Raw genomic sequence first — 17,164 nt, 5'->3', positions numbered from 1 at the left:
TCTTTTTTTTTTCTATTTCTGTACTAGCGCTCTAAAAAAAAAAAAAAAAAAAAAGGTGTAAATTAAATTCAACTTCAGAAATACTGCAAAACAGGTATCAGAAATACTGTTCAGTTTCGATGAATTCATAATATATAAAACTTTAAGTGCTGTTACATCACATTTTTTTTCCACTATACATAAAACATAAACCTAGTATTTTTTTTAAATGGCTGTTTTCATGTTACACTTCTGAATACTATTAATACATGCTGGAGTCTTTGTAAAGTATTTTATATCTAGTCCCCAGATTACCACTGCATTGTATTTAACTATTACTACTCCACACCTAGATGCAAAGAAATTTTGGAGGTGGCCATAGGCAAGGACACAAACCAAGACTGTTGCAGCACTGGAATCAGAAAAATTCCCTGTTCCATGTTTTCTCAGCCAGTATTTCACTTCTAAACCAGTCCAATCACAAGACACTTATTGTAAGTGATTTATCCTAGGAAGTGTTCTGCAATAACAATTGTTCTCTAAAATTAATTTTTATAGATCAGTCTTGATTTCCATACCCATTCATTAAAGGTTATATTTTACATTGCATAGCTGTCATCTCTCATTTATTTCATTAAATTCAGCTGAAGAAACAAGCATTCCAACTTAGATGACCCCTTAAAGGAAATTTGTTTTTAAAAAGTATTTTATTAAAAACATTGAAAGCTATATTATATCATTGAACAGACATCAATTATAAAGAAGTTTTGAATCTATAAGCATGGGTCGATTTTTTTTTAAGAAATTAAATAAATGCCTGAAAATGAAAGTATAATAAACTGCAAGAAGTTTATAACTGTAAGGAATCTGGCTGATGTACTTGCAGATACTGTGCCCCGAGTAAAAATTTGTTTCAATAAAAGAAGGTTTCTGGGAAAAAAAACATGCACCAGGAGCCCCTGTTCCATTCCTAAACAGACTGAGGCAAAAGGAAAAACTGACCAGAGGAAAAAATGGATGAATTTGCATATTATTTTTTTTAATTATATTCTGATCCTCAGCAGTGAGAAACAGATCATCTCTGAGACCCAAGAAGAAAAAAAGCTTTCAGAGCTTTTAAAATGTAACATAGCCTTTGAGATTCTGTTGACATTTGCACAGTAAAAAATACACAGACAGTGGAAAAAAAGCAGAACCAGCAGATTACTGACAGAGAATTAGGAAACATTTAAAAGGAGGCTAATACCATAAGAAAGAAAAAAAAATCAAAACAACGTAATAATATGCAGAATCTTCAGAAAGCTGAGCACCTAATTCTGGGTTCTAAACCAGATTTAACTATGGAACACTGTTAGATTCACTACACAGGTGCATGCATAAAAATGTGTTCCTTTGTTCTCTTCCATTTTCATGCTTCAGCCTCACTTTTGAGAGAATCACAGTAAACCTTTCTATAAAAAGTAAAGTAAAACTTTCTTACCTGATCATCGGTTGTTGGCTTATCTATTACCACCTCTGGCAGCAGCTGTCCAGTTGGTGACAACAGGCCTGGTGGTGCATCCACTAAGGAAACCACCCCATTGCAATCCACTGTGCTGTGCATCTTCCCATTCACTCCAAACGCTGTCAGCCTTCTTGATGGTCTACTGGCCTGACTAATGTTACTACTGCGTCGTTCATTATGTCTGTGTGGCAAAAAGAGAGAACCTCTTCTGCTCCCATTATCCTCAAATGTGCTGTGCTCATCATCAGCAAAGTCATTTTCAGATCCTATCTCTCTTCCATATTCTCTAAAACTAAAAAGACTTGTTCTGCTGCTACGTCTGGGAGAAAACAGGGAGCCACGAACACTCAGTAAAGACTGCAAAGAAAACAAACAAAATGACTGGCTGAAGATTTAAAATATATTTAAAAAAAATCATGCCTCTGTATTAAAATAATGCATATTCCCCAGGAACCTGTCACTGTTATTTTTAATACAGTGCCTTAAGTAGATATCAGATGTGCACTAGAGATGAAAGTCATCTGAATGGGTAAATTTGCAGTATACCTAAAACAATTACTGGAGAAAACAATGCATGAACATGCATAAGGCTGTAGCAGTTTCCATCTCTGTACCAAAGAAAATAATCAAGACTTCTAGAAATGCTTATGATCCACTTTGATCATGCAACATGCTAAAAGATACCAATGCCCTTAGTCTTCTACATTGATATAATACATTTAAATTTTCTTTTTATGAATTAAAAAGGGATTTCTATCTAAAATTAACTAGGAAAGCAGCAACACTGCTTTGCATGTTAAGACCCAGTGGTTCCTAAACAATAAAATGAGAGAAATTAAAACACTTCCTTAGGTACACTCTAGAAAATACTACCTACAGTAAGCCAGTATTTAAAATGGTGCAACATTCTTTTTCATGGTTGTATTACATTGCAAAGTTGCAGTGAAGTTTGTCAGATATCACAGTTATCTCACAAACCCCCAAAACAACAACTGCATTATTCACAGTACCTGGTGGGGCGATGTGAATGGCTTCCCATAAGCAAGTCTGTTCCCATCAAAAGAAAAATGGAAACCTTTCCTTCTGATACTGCCATCTGATTCAGATTTTGGAAGCTTTTCATCCTTCATGTCATCATCTTCTTCAGAGAGCTCCCTCTGCCGTCTTTTCTTCCTTCTATTTCTCCTTTCTTTGGCACTTTTTGAACTAAGCTTGGATGCTTCTGAAGAACTATCTGAGGGTCCACCAATCCCGCTTTCACCGCTGTACTCAGTCATTTCTGCTACAGCTGCTATCACCTGCCACAGCAATTATGTAATGTGGCACTTTACAAATCACACCATTTTTGAAAGAAAGCTATAGTCCTTGTTCCTACAATTTATACTAAATTACTTCTAGATGTGTGACAAAAGCCTAGATGGATTTGGGCAGAACTTCAAATGGAATTCAGTAATATCAATTAAAATAAAAGGTCAGTTATGGAAGTTGCTGTTCGAATGGAATTCTACGTTGCATTTCTATCATGGAGTCAGTCTGCATTGTGTACAGCCACAAACTTCATTAGAAAATACTTGAAAAATAATAAATTTAGTAATTAGAGTGAATGCAATTGCAAATGAAACAGCTAAACAGAGTCATACTTCAGTCTGAATTTAGTAAAGTAATTTCAGCTGTTATTGTAACAGCTTCCTTAAGCTGATCTTAACAAAAAAATTTTGGGGTACTACTTCCAGTCTTTGGTTCACTGGTGGAAACGCAAGTAGCACAAATCAGTCAGAAATTTATAGACAAAAATATTTTACACTCTAATAGAGACCTGACAATTATTTCACAAGTATTGCAATTATTGTTAAGTTGAGAATTAGCAAAATCATCATGACAGGTTACCAGATATTACCCCTAGGTAAGAAATTTTAAAACTATTACTCTGATCTGGACAATACTTTTTGTTTTCAGTTCAGAAATTCATTAATGCTTTAGACATTATACATTCAAATCCAATAAAAACTCATAGGGAAAGCAGTCTAAAGTACTTCTGAGGCATGAAAAAGAACAGCTTTTTTAAAAAAAAAAAAAAACATTTAAATTATTGGTTTTATTTTGAATGAATAGCACACAAAGAATTTACTAAAGCTCAAACTCCTGTTAGAATATACCTGAGCTGCTTCTTGCTGCTTCCTCAGCTGTTCAAGCATCTGCTGCAAGTCTGCCTCCCTCTGTTCTGCTTCAACCATAGTTGCTTGATTTTGTTCTTCATAGGCCATGGCAACCACAGCCAGGATCAAGTTAATCAAATAGAAAGAACCCAGAAAAATGACCAGAACAAAAAATATCATGTATGTTTTGCCAGCAGCACGTAGCGTCTATAGGAAAAGGAGAGATATGATTGACCTGGTGAAGACATGCATCACTTCTGCCCTTCATAAGCATTTACTGAATTTGAAAAGTGCAAAATATTACTGAGTTGTTCTTCCTTCTGTAGTAAGATCATACAAGCTTTCTGAATTACAAAGTAATCAAAATGCAGGGAGCATTCATGATGTGAAAAACAAGTTTAAAGATCATGCTGCTTTCAGACAAACTTCTTTTAATGCCTAATAATCTTGAAAAGAAGGGGGATCAGAGTAATTAATGTAAATCATGCAGCACAGGTTGGACACCTAGTCTGCTTCCCATGTGTTATCATGTTTTCCCCTTGAAATAACCAAAAGAATAAAAGATGGCACAATCTATTAAATAGTTAAAAGATAATATTTATTATAATTAACAGATTTTCACACACCATATAATGAAAATCTATAGTAGGAAAAGTAATTTCTAACAAGACATGTAATCTGAGTTATCAAAAATAGGATTCCAAGTGCAGAAATTAAGATTCAGATTTTGCTGTCAGGGTATATTTACAATTTAAATTACAGTTTTTTAAAATAAGAAAAATGAAATGTACATTGTAAAAATTTAATAAAGAAAAAAAAAAACAAGAAAAAAATCAGAAATCATGTGAGATTCAGTAATAAGTTCCCAATGTTTGGTTAATTCTGCAACTGAATTTGTTTCCTTACATAAATACTGTTCATTTTCAATTGCTAACAATAGCAATGGTAGATAAAATAAAAATAGAATGGCTTTTCTATGTTTGATTTCAGGCAAGTAAGACAACAACCAAGGTTTTTATCCACTCACCAGCTGATAAAGATCTTCCCAGTAGTCTTGTGTCATCAGTCTAAACAGTGACAGGAAAGCCCAACTGAATGTGTCAAAGCTAGTATATCCATAGTTGGGGTTTCTACCAGCTTTCACACAGACAAAGTCTTCTGGACATTTACTAAGAGGAGAAAAAAAAAATATAAAAGAAAAAAGTAAAGCAATCCATGTAAAAATATCCCATAGCAGTAAAATTGTTTTTCCCTTATTGTACTTTTAGCATCTAATAAACCTTCATTAGATCAAATCTGTGAAGGGGGCTGCTATTTGTGGCTTACAACATTTTGAAAATTAGTGAGGAAATGAAAAGAGTTCTTAAAAAAAAAAATCAGAAAAGAGCAAGCCAGTAAACAAAAAGTTTTCTTCCTACCTTTTTTCAGCATTAAACAAACAAACTTATTCCAAACAGTTCGGTAATACCTCTGCAGCCACTACAATATATTTACTTAACACAGAGATTACATAAAGTGAATACTTCCATGCAAAAAAGAAAGTCAGTATATATAAAAATTTATGCTGAATTTTGCCTGTCAGAAAGGTTGGTATACCAGATTTCTTGGTTTCTTCAGATCTGTGGATTAGCCAAGTCTAATTAACAAATTCTACAGATCCCTCAAAAGCAAATAACTGTCAAAATGATACTTTCATCTCCTGAAAACTGTACATATCAGTTTTGACAGTAGATGATCCAATCTCGATATCAATTGTAGGCACACTGTTTCAGTTTTGACTCCATTCTTTAAAGACAGAAGAGGCTCTTGCCTCCAAGACCTCTTCAAGAAAGCACTATAAAGATTTCTTTTCATATATGTGTGTGTTTGATGCAGTTATACAAAGAGATAAAACTATCTGATACTTACATATATACACAAAATGTTTACAAAGAAAGACTTAAGTATATCTGCTTTAAATACAGTCAAATGGAAGGGATGTGCTGCTATATGATTAAAATACAGAATTAAGTGATTTTGTTACACATAACTGCCACAAAGAGAGTCACAAGACAGTGCCGTGTACACAGGCCACACATGAAATCCTGAAGATGTCTTTCTAAAAGTTTGTCATTAGGCCCAGTGCCTAATACCTATTTTATGGCATGAAACCCATGATAAAGAAGTATGTTAAGTCATTCAGCTGTTGAAATGGAATTTTCTAGTAACACAAGTTTTTTAGAAGAAATTTACAGCAATTTGCTTTCTCATTTAATGTTTTGATTCATTCAGATATTTACTTATTATGAACCATGCACAGGTATTACTGAACGTGCAGTTAGGTAGCTGAAATAGCTTTTTAAGTTCAAAGTGATTTTTCTTTTTTAAAAATTTGTTCAGATAGGCAGTATGTAATTTTCAGTGTATCTTACCCAGCATCAGAACTATTGCCACAAAGCAGATAATCCTTTTGTCCTTCTAGGATATAGAAATGACCTAAAAGAAAAACAGAAAGTGACATGATTATAAAGAGGAGTGTTTTGGGTTTTTTTTGTTAGTGTATTTTTGTGAGGATGAACCTAAATTCAAGCTATCATAGTTTGAATGTTCATAATCTCCCATTCACGTATGAAACTCCATTCACAATGTAAAAATAAAATCCTAGAACAATGACTGGAACAACATAAATGGCATACTCTCTTCTTGAGTCATAGCAAACACTGAATATCCTTCCAAAATGTCATGTCCAATAAATGAGAGAAAGCACAAAGCTTCCAACTCCTTCTCTTATTCAACAGGTAGATTGTAATCAGACCAATGAAAGCCTACATTATTTTAAATAGAACTATTTACAGTGGCTAGATAAGAGCTTTGAAGTTAGAACAACATTAACAGGATCTGCTGATCCTGTGACTGAGAATATGAAGATCCATTTAAAAGATTGTTGTGGTTTGAGGCTTGGAATGGGGGCGTGACCTTTCAGCAACTGGGAGGACCCCGGGTGGGGGTGAAACCATTGTATTCCCTCCCCTTCCCACACACACTCTGATAAGAGGCAGGAAGTGGGTGCTAACTTCACTCCTGCATGCAGCGCGGAGAGGGAAGTTGTCCTTTCACTCCGTGGGACCTTGGAAGCATTTCTGAGGGCTTTGTATAATTTATTTTTTGTATTTTCCCCTAATCTTTGTATATATTATTTTCCTTACCTCCCTTTTTTGTTTTCTGTTCCTTGTTAAACAATATACTTCATTTTTTTTTCCCAAAGTGTTAAACAAAATACTTCATTTTTTTCTCTCTCTCTCAGGGGGGGGGCAGAGGCGAGTACATAGTTCTGTTCCGTGTGGGTCCTGCCCTGAACCCCTTTTTACACGGAACCAGGACAAAGATGGATGCTCCAAGGATAATTTTATAAAAGATGCTGTAAAGAATTTTTATTTTAACTATAAGGTTCATAAATAAAGGAATATATTTTGTTACTAATGACTAACTGTGCTGTCCTTAAAAAAAAAAAAAAGAAGAAAAAGAGTCCTTGTTCAGCCTAGAAAAGGGAAGGCTGTAGGAGCAGTTGGTAAAAAGCATCCAGCAACTACAACGAAGTTATCCACAGCACAGAGACAGGTTCTTCTCACTGGTGTGTGGCAACAAAATAACACACAATGGGCATAGTTTGAGACAAGAAAGGTTCTGACTGGATATAAGCAGAAAACTTTTCACCATAAGGATAGCCAGGCTCTGAGATCCAGAAAAGAGACAGAGATCTGGATAAAACTCTTATCCCAACTAAGCTAATCATCTGTCATCCTCAATATCCTCAATACGTTTCTCAGGCTGACAAAAGGCTTTGGTTTTCACAGGATAAATAAACTACTGTAGTATTTAAATAGTCAGAAACAGCTCATGGGATGAAGAACATATGAAGACAGGAGGATCCAAAACCAAACATGTAAATCAAATCTAACAATGCCAAAATCTTACCATTCAAGAACAGTACTTATGCAATGTTAGAAACCTTTATTGCTGGCCAAAACTCTGGATGTTCACATACTGATCTACATGTCAGGTGCCAATACGCTGACATATGGATCTGTGCACCTGCTTTCAAAAAGTGAATCTAGCCTTTTTCTTAGTAAACAGTTGTTCAGAAAATTCACTAGAGGGTACTACACTCAGTCACAGCTGACCAGCATATGATATGCTGAAAAAAAAAAAAAAAAATTAGGTGAAATTACAATGCATCTGACACATAGAAACGATTAAGAGGCCAGACGAGACAAGAGGAACACAAACACAACTAGACAGAATTGCCTTGTCTGTGTCAGTATTTTGTAGAGATTCCCAGCAAAGTCACAGGTAGTAACACAAAAAGTAACAGACATTCTGGAATATTTTACTTCTGTCTTTTAGTTTTAAATTGCTACTTGGTGGGAAATGGAAATATAGACTCTTCGAAGAAAGAATTCACAAGTATTCTACAGCATATAAACTATCAATCAAAACACCCATAAAGCACTGCCATTACTCCATTCTCACATCCCTTCTTACGCAAATAGACTAGCAAAAATAGATAGATTTCACAGAAAATGTAAATACAGTCACAGAATTTCCAGAATGTTAATGATTTAGAAATAGAAAGAAAATCTGAAAATAGCCAAGAACTTTAATGTCCATATTTAGGAAGGAAATATGACTCATCAAAACTCAGCCTGTACCATCTGTATTTTCTTTTACTTTTGGGTCAGTGAGAAGGAAAGGTAGCTCCCATTATTCCACCAATTTCTTTTTACTTAAATAGACTACTTTCGCAATTTTTTACTGTGCAATAATCTGTAAACCCACTTCCAGCACAAATCCATACATAAAAACTAATAACATTTTTGGCAATTCAAAGTTTTTATACTGCATCTCATGATTCATTTTGTATTGCAACTACTGGGATTATCATGTAGAATGACACAAGTACAAAAAATAAGTGCCTGTGTGTTTCTTAAATGTCATCATTTCAGTCTACAGAGATTAAGACTGTTGAAAATTATCTGGATAAAGATGTCTTTGTCAGCCCTCTTAACAATAGGTCATACAGATGAATACCACCTCCTTCCCTACCAGAATCTCTACTTGAAAAGTGACTATTTCACAAAGAGCAATTTGTTTCTCTACCTTTTCCTAATAATACAAGTATAACTTAACTACAAAATCTCTGATATTTATCTAGTGCTTCTCTGTCTTATTTATAACCTAAAGACACAAGGAAAGGCTAAAAGAATTGGTTTTGTTCAACCTTCAGAAGGCTGGTGTGTGCACAGGGGTGGATCTTCATGCTACCTAAGAACAGAACATGAATGACCGTAATGAAGATGGAGCCTGATTCTCAGAGGTGCACACTGGAAGGATAAAAAGTTAACAGCAAAAGTTTAAGCACGGGGAAATTCTGAATTCATATTTTAAAGAGTTACCATGAGACAGGTAAAACACTGGTACAGGCTACCCAGAGAGTCTGTGCCATTTGAATTCTTACAGGTATTACAAACTTAAAGAAACACGGCATTGAGCAGCTCATTCTAACCAGACCTGCAGTGAGCAGAAGCTGGTCTGGATGACTGTGGACAATCAACACACATGATTCTGTGATTCTGAAAGCAACCTAAACCTATGAATATGTTTCCAAGTGCAATTAATGGAAAGAACAATCATGTCAGCATGAGTTTGGGGTGGAATACATAAAAATCCCTACTCTATCATCCTATTTATTTTATTGTTCTCTTTAGCCTATAGTAGAAAACAGTAATCTTGTGTGTATGTGTTAATACACAAAAATTTTAGCAAGTTAAAACAGTATTCCTTACTTTCATTGTTGATGTATGCTGTCCAATCAAACACTGTACCATTGAAGTATGGAGCTATGTATTTTTCATAAGACGTTGAATTTTTTGCTGGCCAAAACAAGCATTTATTCTTCAAGTTGCCCATGAACAGCTGCAGTCCTATTAGTGCAAATACACTCAGGCAAAACACAGTCAAAATCATTACATCTGAGAGCTTCTTCACAGATTGAATTAAGGCTCCAACAATAGTCTTCAAACCTGCAAACAGAGTCAGATTTTTGTTATACTATTAAATATTTACCTAAGCTAAACTGCAATGTGAACTACTCCAACACACTATTAAATATCATGCGCAGCTTCACAAATATAGTCTTAAAATATTTTCCAAAGGAAAAAGGTACCAATAAATCTCAGTTCCTGACACATTAATTTGAAAGTATGAATGGGAATGAACAGTACGCATTCCAAAGCATCTGCTCTTCAAATGAAGTAGTAACTTTTTATTCGTGCTCTCTATACATGTATACATGTGAGGAAAATCGTTAATTTTCTTCTTGATGCCTCTTGCTCCATACCTTTGCCAGTGCTGTATTCCAATATACGATATATTGGTTCTATAACAGCAAACAAAACCAGAACACAATTGGACTGCAGTGGAAATTTTAATGACTGCATTCTGCTGCATCCTATTCAACTGGAGGTACGATTTGGTGAAGACAGGCATCTTAAGGTAATAAATATATCATGCAATTTCCAAGCTACTCTTTTATTATCTTAGTTGTCCATATCAGAGATTCAACTTTTACAACAGACTGAAATTTTCAATCCCAAATACCTTTGACACATAGTAGCATTCTCATTAGTTAAGATAAAAGTAAAAAGAATTAATTTTGATCCTTAATGGGAAGAAAAAAATCTGACATCATGAAATGGAAATACACACATGCTATATAATTTAATTTCTCATGCAAGAATGGATTAAACTCTTGAAGCCAAGTGTATCAGAGAATTAGAAAAGGGAATAAAAGTGAAATTAAGACTAAAATCTGTATGCTTCTTTAAAAAAATAGTTCAGCTTCTGTGGAATTTCAGTCAGCCTCAGTGTTTAACCTAGCTCTCACCTGGAATGACTGATATTGTTTTCAAAGCTCGGAGAACTCTGAATGTTCTCAACGCTGAGACATTGCCCAGGTCCACAAACTCTGTCACATATCTGTAGTGAGGGATTCCACACACAAACACAATGACAGCACACACAAAATTAAACAGAGGTGACATAGAGTGCCTACCATTTTTCACAGTTACTTCTTACCTGGGATTACAGAAATAGTTTTCAAAGCTCTCAATACTCTGAAAGTTCGAAGAGCTGAAACATTGCCTAGGTTTACAAACTCTGTTATATACCTGTAGGATTAAATCACAATTACTCAGAATTAAGGTAGAGTGTATACTACTTACCTGAACCTGTAATCCAAGCTATTTTTTTTTTTTTTGGAAGAGGCAACTTTAAATGAAAAGACTTGCATTCATACTTTCATGTTTCAATTCAATTCAGTTTTCCCTAAGAAACACACCCTTAAGTATCTCCACTGAATGCAAATTAAAAATTATATGGATTTTCCTGACTTTATTATTTAAATACTATTTAAAATTGATTGTTCAGTGGTAACCACTCTTTTATACTGCAGCATAGTCCACTAATTCTGCTGTGGGCTACATTAGAGTGAAATACTAAAATGCAAAATGTTGGAACACACACAATTCAACTACAATTCATTTTAAAGGAGCTAAGATACATGAAAATAATTATTACAGGTTCAAAAGTAGTTCTAACTGATATTTTATTTATTAAAAAAATAAACAAATATATACATATACTTACGCAAAAGAAATTACAACAAAATCAAGCCAGTTCCAGGGGTCACGAAGGCAAGTAAAATCATTTATACAGAAGCCTCTTGCAAGGATTTTTACGAGAAATTCGAAAGTATAAATACCAGTGAAAGTGTACCTATGACAAAACATTCAAGCAAAAGTTACTGATTGTCATACTGTTGCAACACCACAGGAATAAAGGAAAATCACTCAAACCCAGTAATTAGTACGCTCACTATAATAGCAGTTACAAACTCACGTAAACTATGTTTTACCAGTATTCTTCTGCAAAATAATAGGATTTCTTTATCTGAAATATAATTTTGCAGTTTCTGGCATATAAGATTTTGAAATTTCAGCACAAATAATAAAAATCATGAATAACATGAACTTTTTATTTCTCAAATAAAAAATTCAACATGGCTGCCATATCAGAAATAAAATCCATGGGTAAGTGAAACTTCATATTTACTAAAGTTACATGATAGCTAACTTCACAGGGGCTCTAGAAAGCACCTCCCACACTGAAAAGCAGCAGTTTCAGGTTGAAGGGATACTTTTTTCCTCCCCACCACGCTGCTGCCTTTCTTTTTTTTTTTTTTTTAAAATAAAAATCTTAAAAGAACAGCTGAAGACGGAGAATGCATAAAAACATTACTTGTACAAACATTCTTAACAGGAATACTGAGCATTCTGAACAGTCATGTCTCTGCTGCTTTGAGTTGCAGCTAGGACTAAACTCCAGGCTAGAAAAAGGAGAATACTAGTATTACACACAAAGGTAAGTAAAACTACATGGTCTAGCTCTTAATTTTGCTTTTTAATTTTACACCAGTATAAAAATTATTAGCTAATTTAAGCATACTTACTCTACATTCTTTGTCCAGTCTGGAAGCTTCCTCCAGGTCATAAATACACAGTTTGTCAAAATAGTGAGCATAATGAGCATGCTGAACAATGTTAACTGTAGTTAAGGAACATACTCCTTTTAATGCTGAATTTGCATCACAAAAAATATGAGGAATTGACCAGGCTATGGAATACTGACAACATATATGATACTAATCAGTTTACTGTCACTAGCAATGTCATAAATAATGCAGAGACTTTTCACAATAATAATGGCTATACCACTAACTCTGTAATCTAGGTATACATGCTATGCGTCTCTTCCCCTGCATTTCAGCAGAAGATTGAAGTAACAAATCTTAGTTCTGATTAATTCTGAGATAAAGAATTAAGGGTAGGAATACATTTAAACACTAAAACAAAACCCAATGTTATTAAATATTTTAAGAGACCAGTAATAATTAAAAAAACCAAAAAAACAAAAACCCAAACCAAACCACTTGAAAAGGATATGAATGAACCAAAATCTTAATAGCTATTCTTCTAATAATATTGAAAGGAGATAAAAGGTACAAGGCAGGTGTGGCACTGAACCTGAAGATGGTCTTCCCTTTATTCAATACTATAAATGTCTTAAAAAAACAAAACAAAACAAAACAAAACAAAAAAAAAAACCAAAACCGGGGGAAATAGGAAACAGGAAATTAAAGACACATTAGCAACCTTGCCATAGAGAGGCTGCACTCAGAGAGATGTAATTAGCCAAACTTATTTTCAGTAGAATATACAAGCAAACATGAGACTCTAAATTTTCACAAGCAATGAAAACAGACACTATGCTTTCATTGTCTCTGTGTTCTTCAACAAAATTTGCATTATGTAATTGCATAAAAATTTTAATTAAAAGTTTGAAATTTTTAACATTTTAATTAATTCAACTATATTACTTTCACTTCAGACAAAAGCTGGCGATGCAAAACAAAGAACCTAACTAACCATTTCTGAACACTTATGAGCAACTATTTAACCATTTCAGCACTTAAAACTGCTTCTGAGCTGAAACGCCCTTGGCTTTTAAAGGCTTAACTGCCTTTATTGCCTGTGAAGTCATCACTAGTACCATTTATGCAACCATTTTTGATTTTGACTAGGAGACACAATGAAAATGTCATCTAATGGAATCTTAATTTAATCTACATCTTATGATTATTCTCCCAAAAGGTTAATATCTGGAAATAAGGAGGTTTTAAACATTGAATCTTTCTGGTGTCTAATGATATTCTATTTTAAAAGGTCATTTGACAGTAGCTTTTGTGGAGTGGAAAATACAGAACCTAAAATAACCAAAAAACCTACATCTGATCATAAGTCTTAAACATTCTGCACTGGAAAAAAAACCCCACTGCTTTAACTTAGTTGCTTCTTACAGAAATATTATAGCTCTTTGGTCACTTACATGCAAGATACTAATCTGATAATTATCCAGTACTTAATTTCAATAACCTGTTCTATGTTTTTAATTCAACAAACATTTTATTGATTTACACAATAAAATAACCACTCATGGCTTACTTTGTACTGCCTTTTTAATGTAAATTCAATTTCACTGTCATTCTGAACATTATTTCTTGTGCCTACATGAAACCAGCTTTTTGTAATCTGTACTTGCCAAGGTCATCATCCTTGCTCTTTTCTCCTTTTATTATCATTTTATCTATAAAAGAAACTGAGTTGCATTACAGTACATTTGTCTTCAGGTCTACAGTGAGCCTATAACATAGACCAAATATTGAAATACAAAGTACACAGTTTTAGCTTTTACACCCAGTCCCATCTAAGAAGTGAATTTGGGGATACTCACACAAACATTAATTTTATACTGTTTTGCAGAATTGATACTGAGCCGCAAATCCTTTTACATTAAACAAAACCACACCATTTATATAAAATTTTTGGGAAAACTTTGCATCCATACATATGTAAAGTGATTCTAAAAGGAATGATGCAAAGACTTTCAAGTACTTCCTTGCTCTGTAACATACTACTATTGAGGGTATATGACTTCAAACTGCTCCATCAGCTTATGGTCTTCATGTTCCTCACGGGGCAGTGCAGGAAGCAATTACTTGCTGGTGAATTGGTATTAAAATCATTGGGAAAAATGTAACTGGCCAGAAAAATCAAATCCTCCCCATGATGCTCAGAACAGTTGCAGGTCCTGAAGCAAACTCTAGCATAACGAACTAATATATGAGTGACACAAGCTGTTAGCAATACACATAAATCACACAGCATGAAGATGGCAATATGTGACAAGAATCTTTTTTTTTATTATTTTTCCCTTCTACTTATATCTCTCCATAGTCATATAGAGTTCAACATTTAACTTTTTGTAAAACAAGCTCTTCTACAAGATTTCAAGCAATATTTGACAATTTATTGTTTTGGCAGATGACTGAACAAGTACTTTGTCCATAGACTATGCTACTGAACTAGATCTCAGGTACTACCTATGGTTTGTAGAAATCCCAGAAACAGAGTAGTCAGACAGAAAGGAGGTTTTCACATGCTTCAGCATTTAATCAACTTTTTAAAGATTGAAGGACATCTAACGCAAAATCCACTAACTCAAAATATCACCATAAGGAAATCTTAGACACTAGAAGAAAACTTCTTTTTAAAAAAACCCACAACCTACTTAAGCAGAAGAGTTGCAGAATAGTATGCTCAAACTAATTAACATGATATTACGTAATGCGTAATAGTTTTAAGCAGGCCTTCTGAATACCTCCATGTCAAAGCATTTATCACTTTCTAGTTCAACAGGAGTGTTCTAATGACACTCTTAATATAAAACACTTACTTTTTTATTGATGTAGTATGGGTCCAGGTCCTCCAGGGGCTCAGACACCATTCCTGGAGGAATATCGCCATAAATAAATGGCAGTGTCTTTCCTGCCTCCAAGTCATTACTTGGCTTTGGGTGATCTTCTTCATGATCTCCATCATCTTTATGCTCATCTTTGCCACGAGACCTTTCATCAACAATACGTTTTTCAATAGCTGCAAGAGATTCTTTGGTGAAATAGAAGAAGCTGTTGGATCCTGGTGGTACCAGCATTGCCTGTGCCATCTTTTCATTCCGCAAACTTTAAATGCTTTCAGGCTCTTGCGCAAGAAGATCCTAGGGGAACATGAGAAAAAAGAAAGAGAAAATAGAGGGTAACAGTAACAAAAATGCCCAGATAGAAGCTTTTGGCATAGCCATCATCTGTCTCTCCTCTACATCTAAAGAGCAGTAGCAAGAAGTATTTCAATTAATTGTCAGATACTTAATAGAAAATTAGTTACCAGTAATGACATGGCAAACAACTACAAGTTATGAGGTAAATAAAAAAAAGAAAGAGAGGGAAAAGAAAGAGAAATTTGCATAGTTTGTCAACTGAGTTAATATAAACCTCACAACAAAAGAAGAGGAAAAACATTCTCACTTTCCCTAGCCAAAACATTAAGTTAAAACTCACCTTACTGTGAAAAAACAAGAAATGTGTTAACACAGTTACATGCTGCAGTCAATGGTTACAACTTCTAACATACGGATTTACACATTAAGTTGGCACAGTCCCTTAAAAAGCAATCTTGCAACTTACATTACAAAAGCAGAAAGAAAAAACAAGCTCTTTGTATTGCTACTCTTTTCATTTCTGATGGTAACGCTGCTCCATCTGGTGGCTTATACTATGCCTGCTAAACTTATGTTTATATGATACCACAGATATATACGTACTACATATATGCATTCTATACTTAAAGCCATATGCACAAGCAGAAAGTAACTGGGCTGCAGTTTAGTCTTTCACTTTTTGGCTTTCCTGACTTGCATCTTCTTGGAAATTATGATGGATGAAGCACTTTAGATTTATACAAATAAAAAAGAGAGCATACTCTGCCCGAAGTTACAGTACTCTCTCTGAGGTCAGTTATATATTCAAAACACCTAAAAATAATAAATTTCTTAAATTACAAGCAACACTAAAACACTGCTTTTGGGGTTTCTGTTTTCTACAGTAAGAGCCCAGATAACACCCATGGGTACAATATCTTCAGAATAAACATTTTATGCACAGAGACTAAATGGAATTCAGTCCTGCTTGAGGACATGGTAAGTATTGTAGCTTGTCAACACATGGTGGTGGGTTGACCTTGGCCAGCTCCCAGATTCCCAGCCAGCTGCTCTCTCACTCCTGCTTTTCAAAAGGAAGTGAGGTAGGGGGCAAATGAAGTGAAAAAGCTGACGTGTTGAGATAAAACCAAAGAGATTGCTTACCAATTACTGCCATAGACAAAAAAAGACTTCATTTGGGTAAAAATCATTTCCTGCAAATTAAAATAGTTCTGGACAGTAAGAAACAACAACCAACAATAAAAGCCTATATTAACTTCACCCCCTTGCTTCTTTCACCCTCAACTCCTATACCACCTCCCTCCCTGAATGGCATGGTCAGGATGGGGAGTGGGGATCTGAGGTCTGACCACTGCAGTTCCTCTGTGTTGCTCCTTCTTCCTCGCATTTTCTCCCTGCTCCAGCATGAGTACTTCCAGGCTGTAAGGCTTCAGGACCAGACAACTCCCACTTGGGTTCTCCACATGCCACAAATGCTTTTGGGAACAACCACCTGCTCCAGCATGGTGTCCTCCACAGGCTGCAGTGTGGGCATTTGTTCTGACATGGTCCTCTGTGGGGTGCAGGGAAATAGCTGCTTCACCATGGCCTGTCCTACAGACTTCCAGGGAATTTCTGCTCCAGTGGCTGAAGCCTCTCCTCACCCTCTGCACTGACCTTGATGTTCACAGGGCTGTTTCTCACACTTTTTTCCTCACACTGACATGTGGCCTTTTGCCCTCTTTTTGGATGTGTTTTCCCAGAGGTGCCACCATCTTGGCTGAGAGGTTCACCTGTGCCCTGTGGTGGGTCAGTTGGAGCTGGCTATGTCGAGCAG

At 35.0% G+C, this 17,164-nt stretch overlaps 1 protein-coding gene across 1 annotated transcript in view; it reads right to left on the bottom strand.

The window, feature by feature from the left end:
• LOC103781843 (sodium channel protein type 1 subunit alpha-like) overlaps positions 1–15,297 on the bottom strand; it is a gene marked incomplete at its 3' end in the record, with an annotated part of 20,369 nt that extends 5,072 nt beyond the window's left edge. The window contains exons 1-11 of the mRNA XM_008949566.1: positions 15,028–15,297; positions 12,678–12,796; positions 12,185–12,274; positions 11,323–11,451; positions 10,753–10,844; positions 9,462–9,698; positions 6,051–6,114; positions 4,667–4,808; positions 3,640–3,846; positions 2,494–2,781; positions 1,394–1,840 (exon numbers count right to left, since the gene is read on the bottom strand). Coding sequence (XP_008947814.1) covers positions 1,394–1,840; positions 2,494–2,781; positions 3,640–3,846; positions 4,667–4,808; positions 6,051–6,114; positions 9,462–9,698; positions 10,753–10,844; positions 11,323–11,451; positions 12,185–12,274; positions 12,678–12,796; positions 15,028–15,297 — 2,085 coding nt within the window. The remainder of the gene's footprint in view (positions 1–1,393; positions 1,841–2,493; positions 2,782–3,639; positions 3,847–4,666; positions 4,809–6,050; positions 6,115–9,461; positions 9,699–10,752; positions 10,845–11,322; positions 11,452–12,184; positions 12,275–12,677; positions 12,797–15,027) is intronic.
• Between the last annotated feature and the right edge of the window lie 1,867 nt (positions 15,298–17,164).

Source organism: Merops nubicus, unplaced genomic scaffold, assembly GCF_000691845.1.
Source record: "Merops nubicus isolate BGI_N331 unplaced genomic scaffold, ASM69184v1 scaffold17881, whole genome shotgun sequence".
Classification (NCBI taxonomy): domain Eukaryota; kingdom Metazoa; phylum Chordata; class Aves; order Coraciiformes; family Meropidae; genus Merops; species Merops nubicus.
The sequence above is the reverse complement of the archived record's forward strand: the minus strand, read 5'-3'. Positions and strand labels throughout refer to the sequence as shown.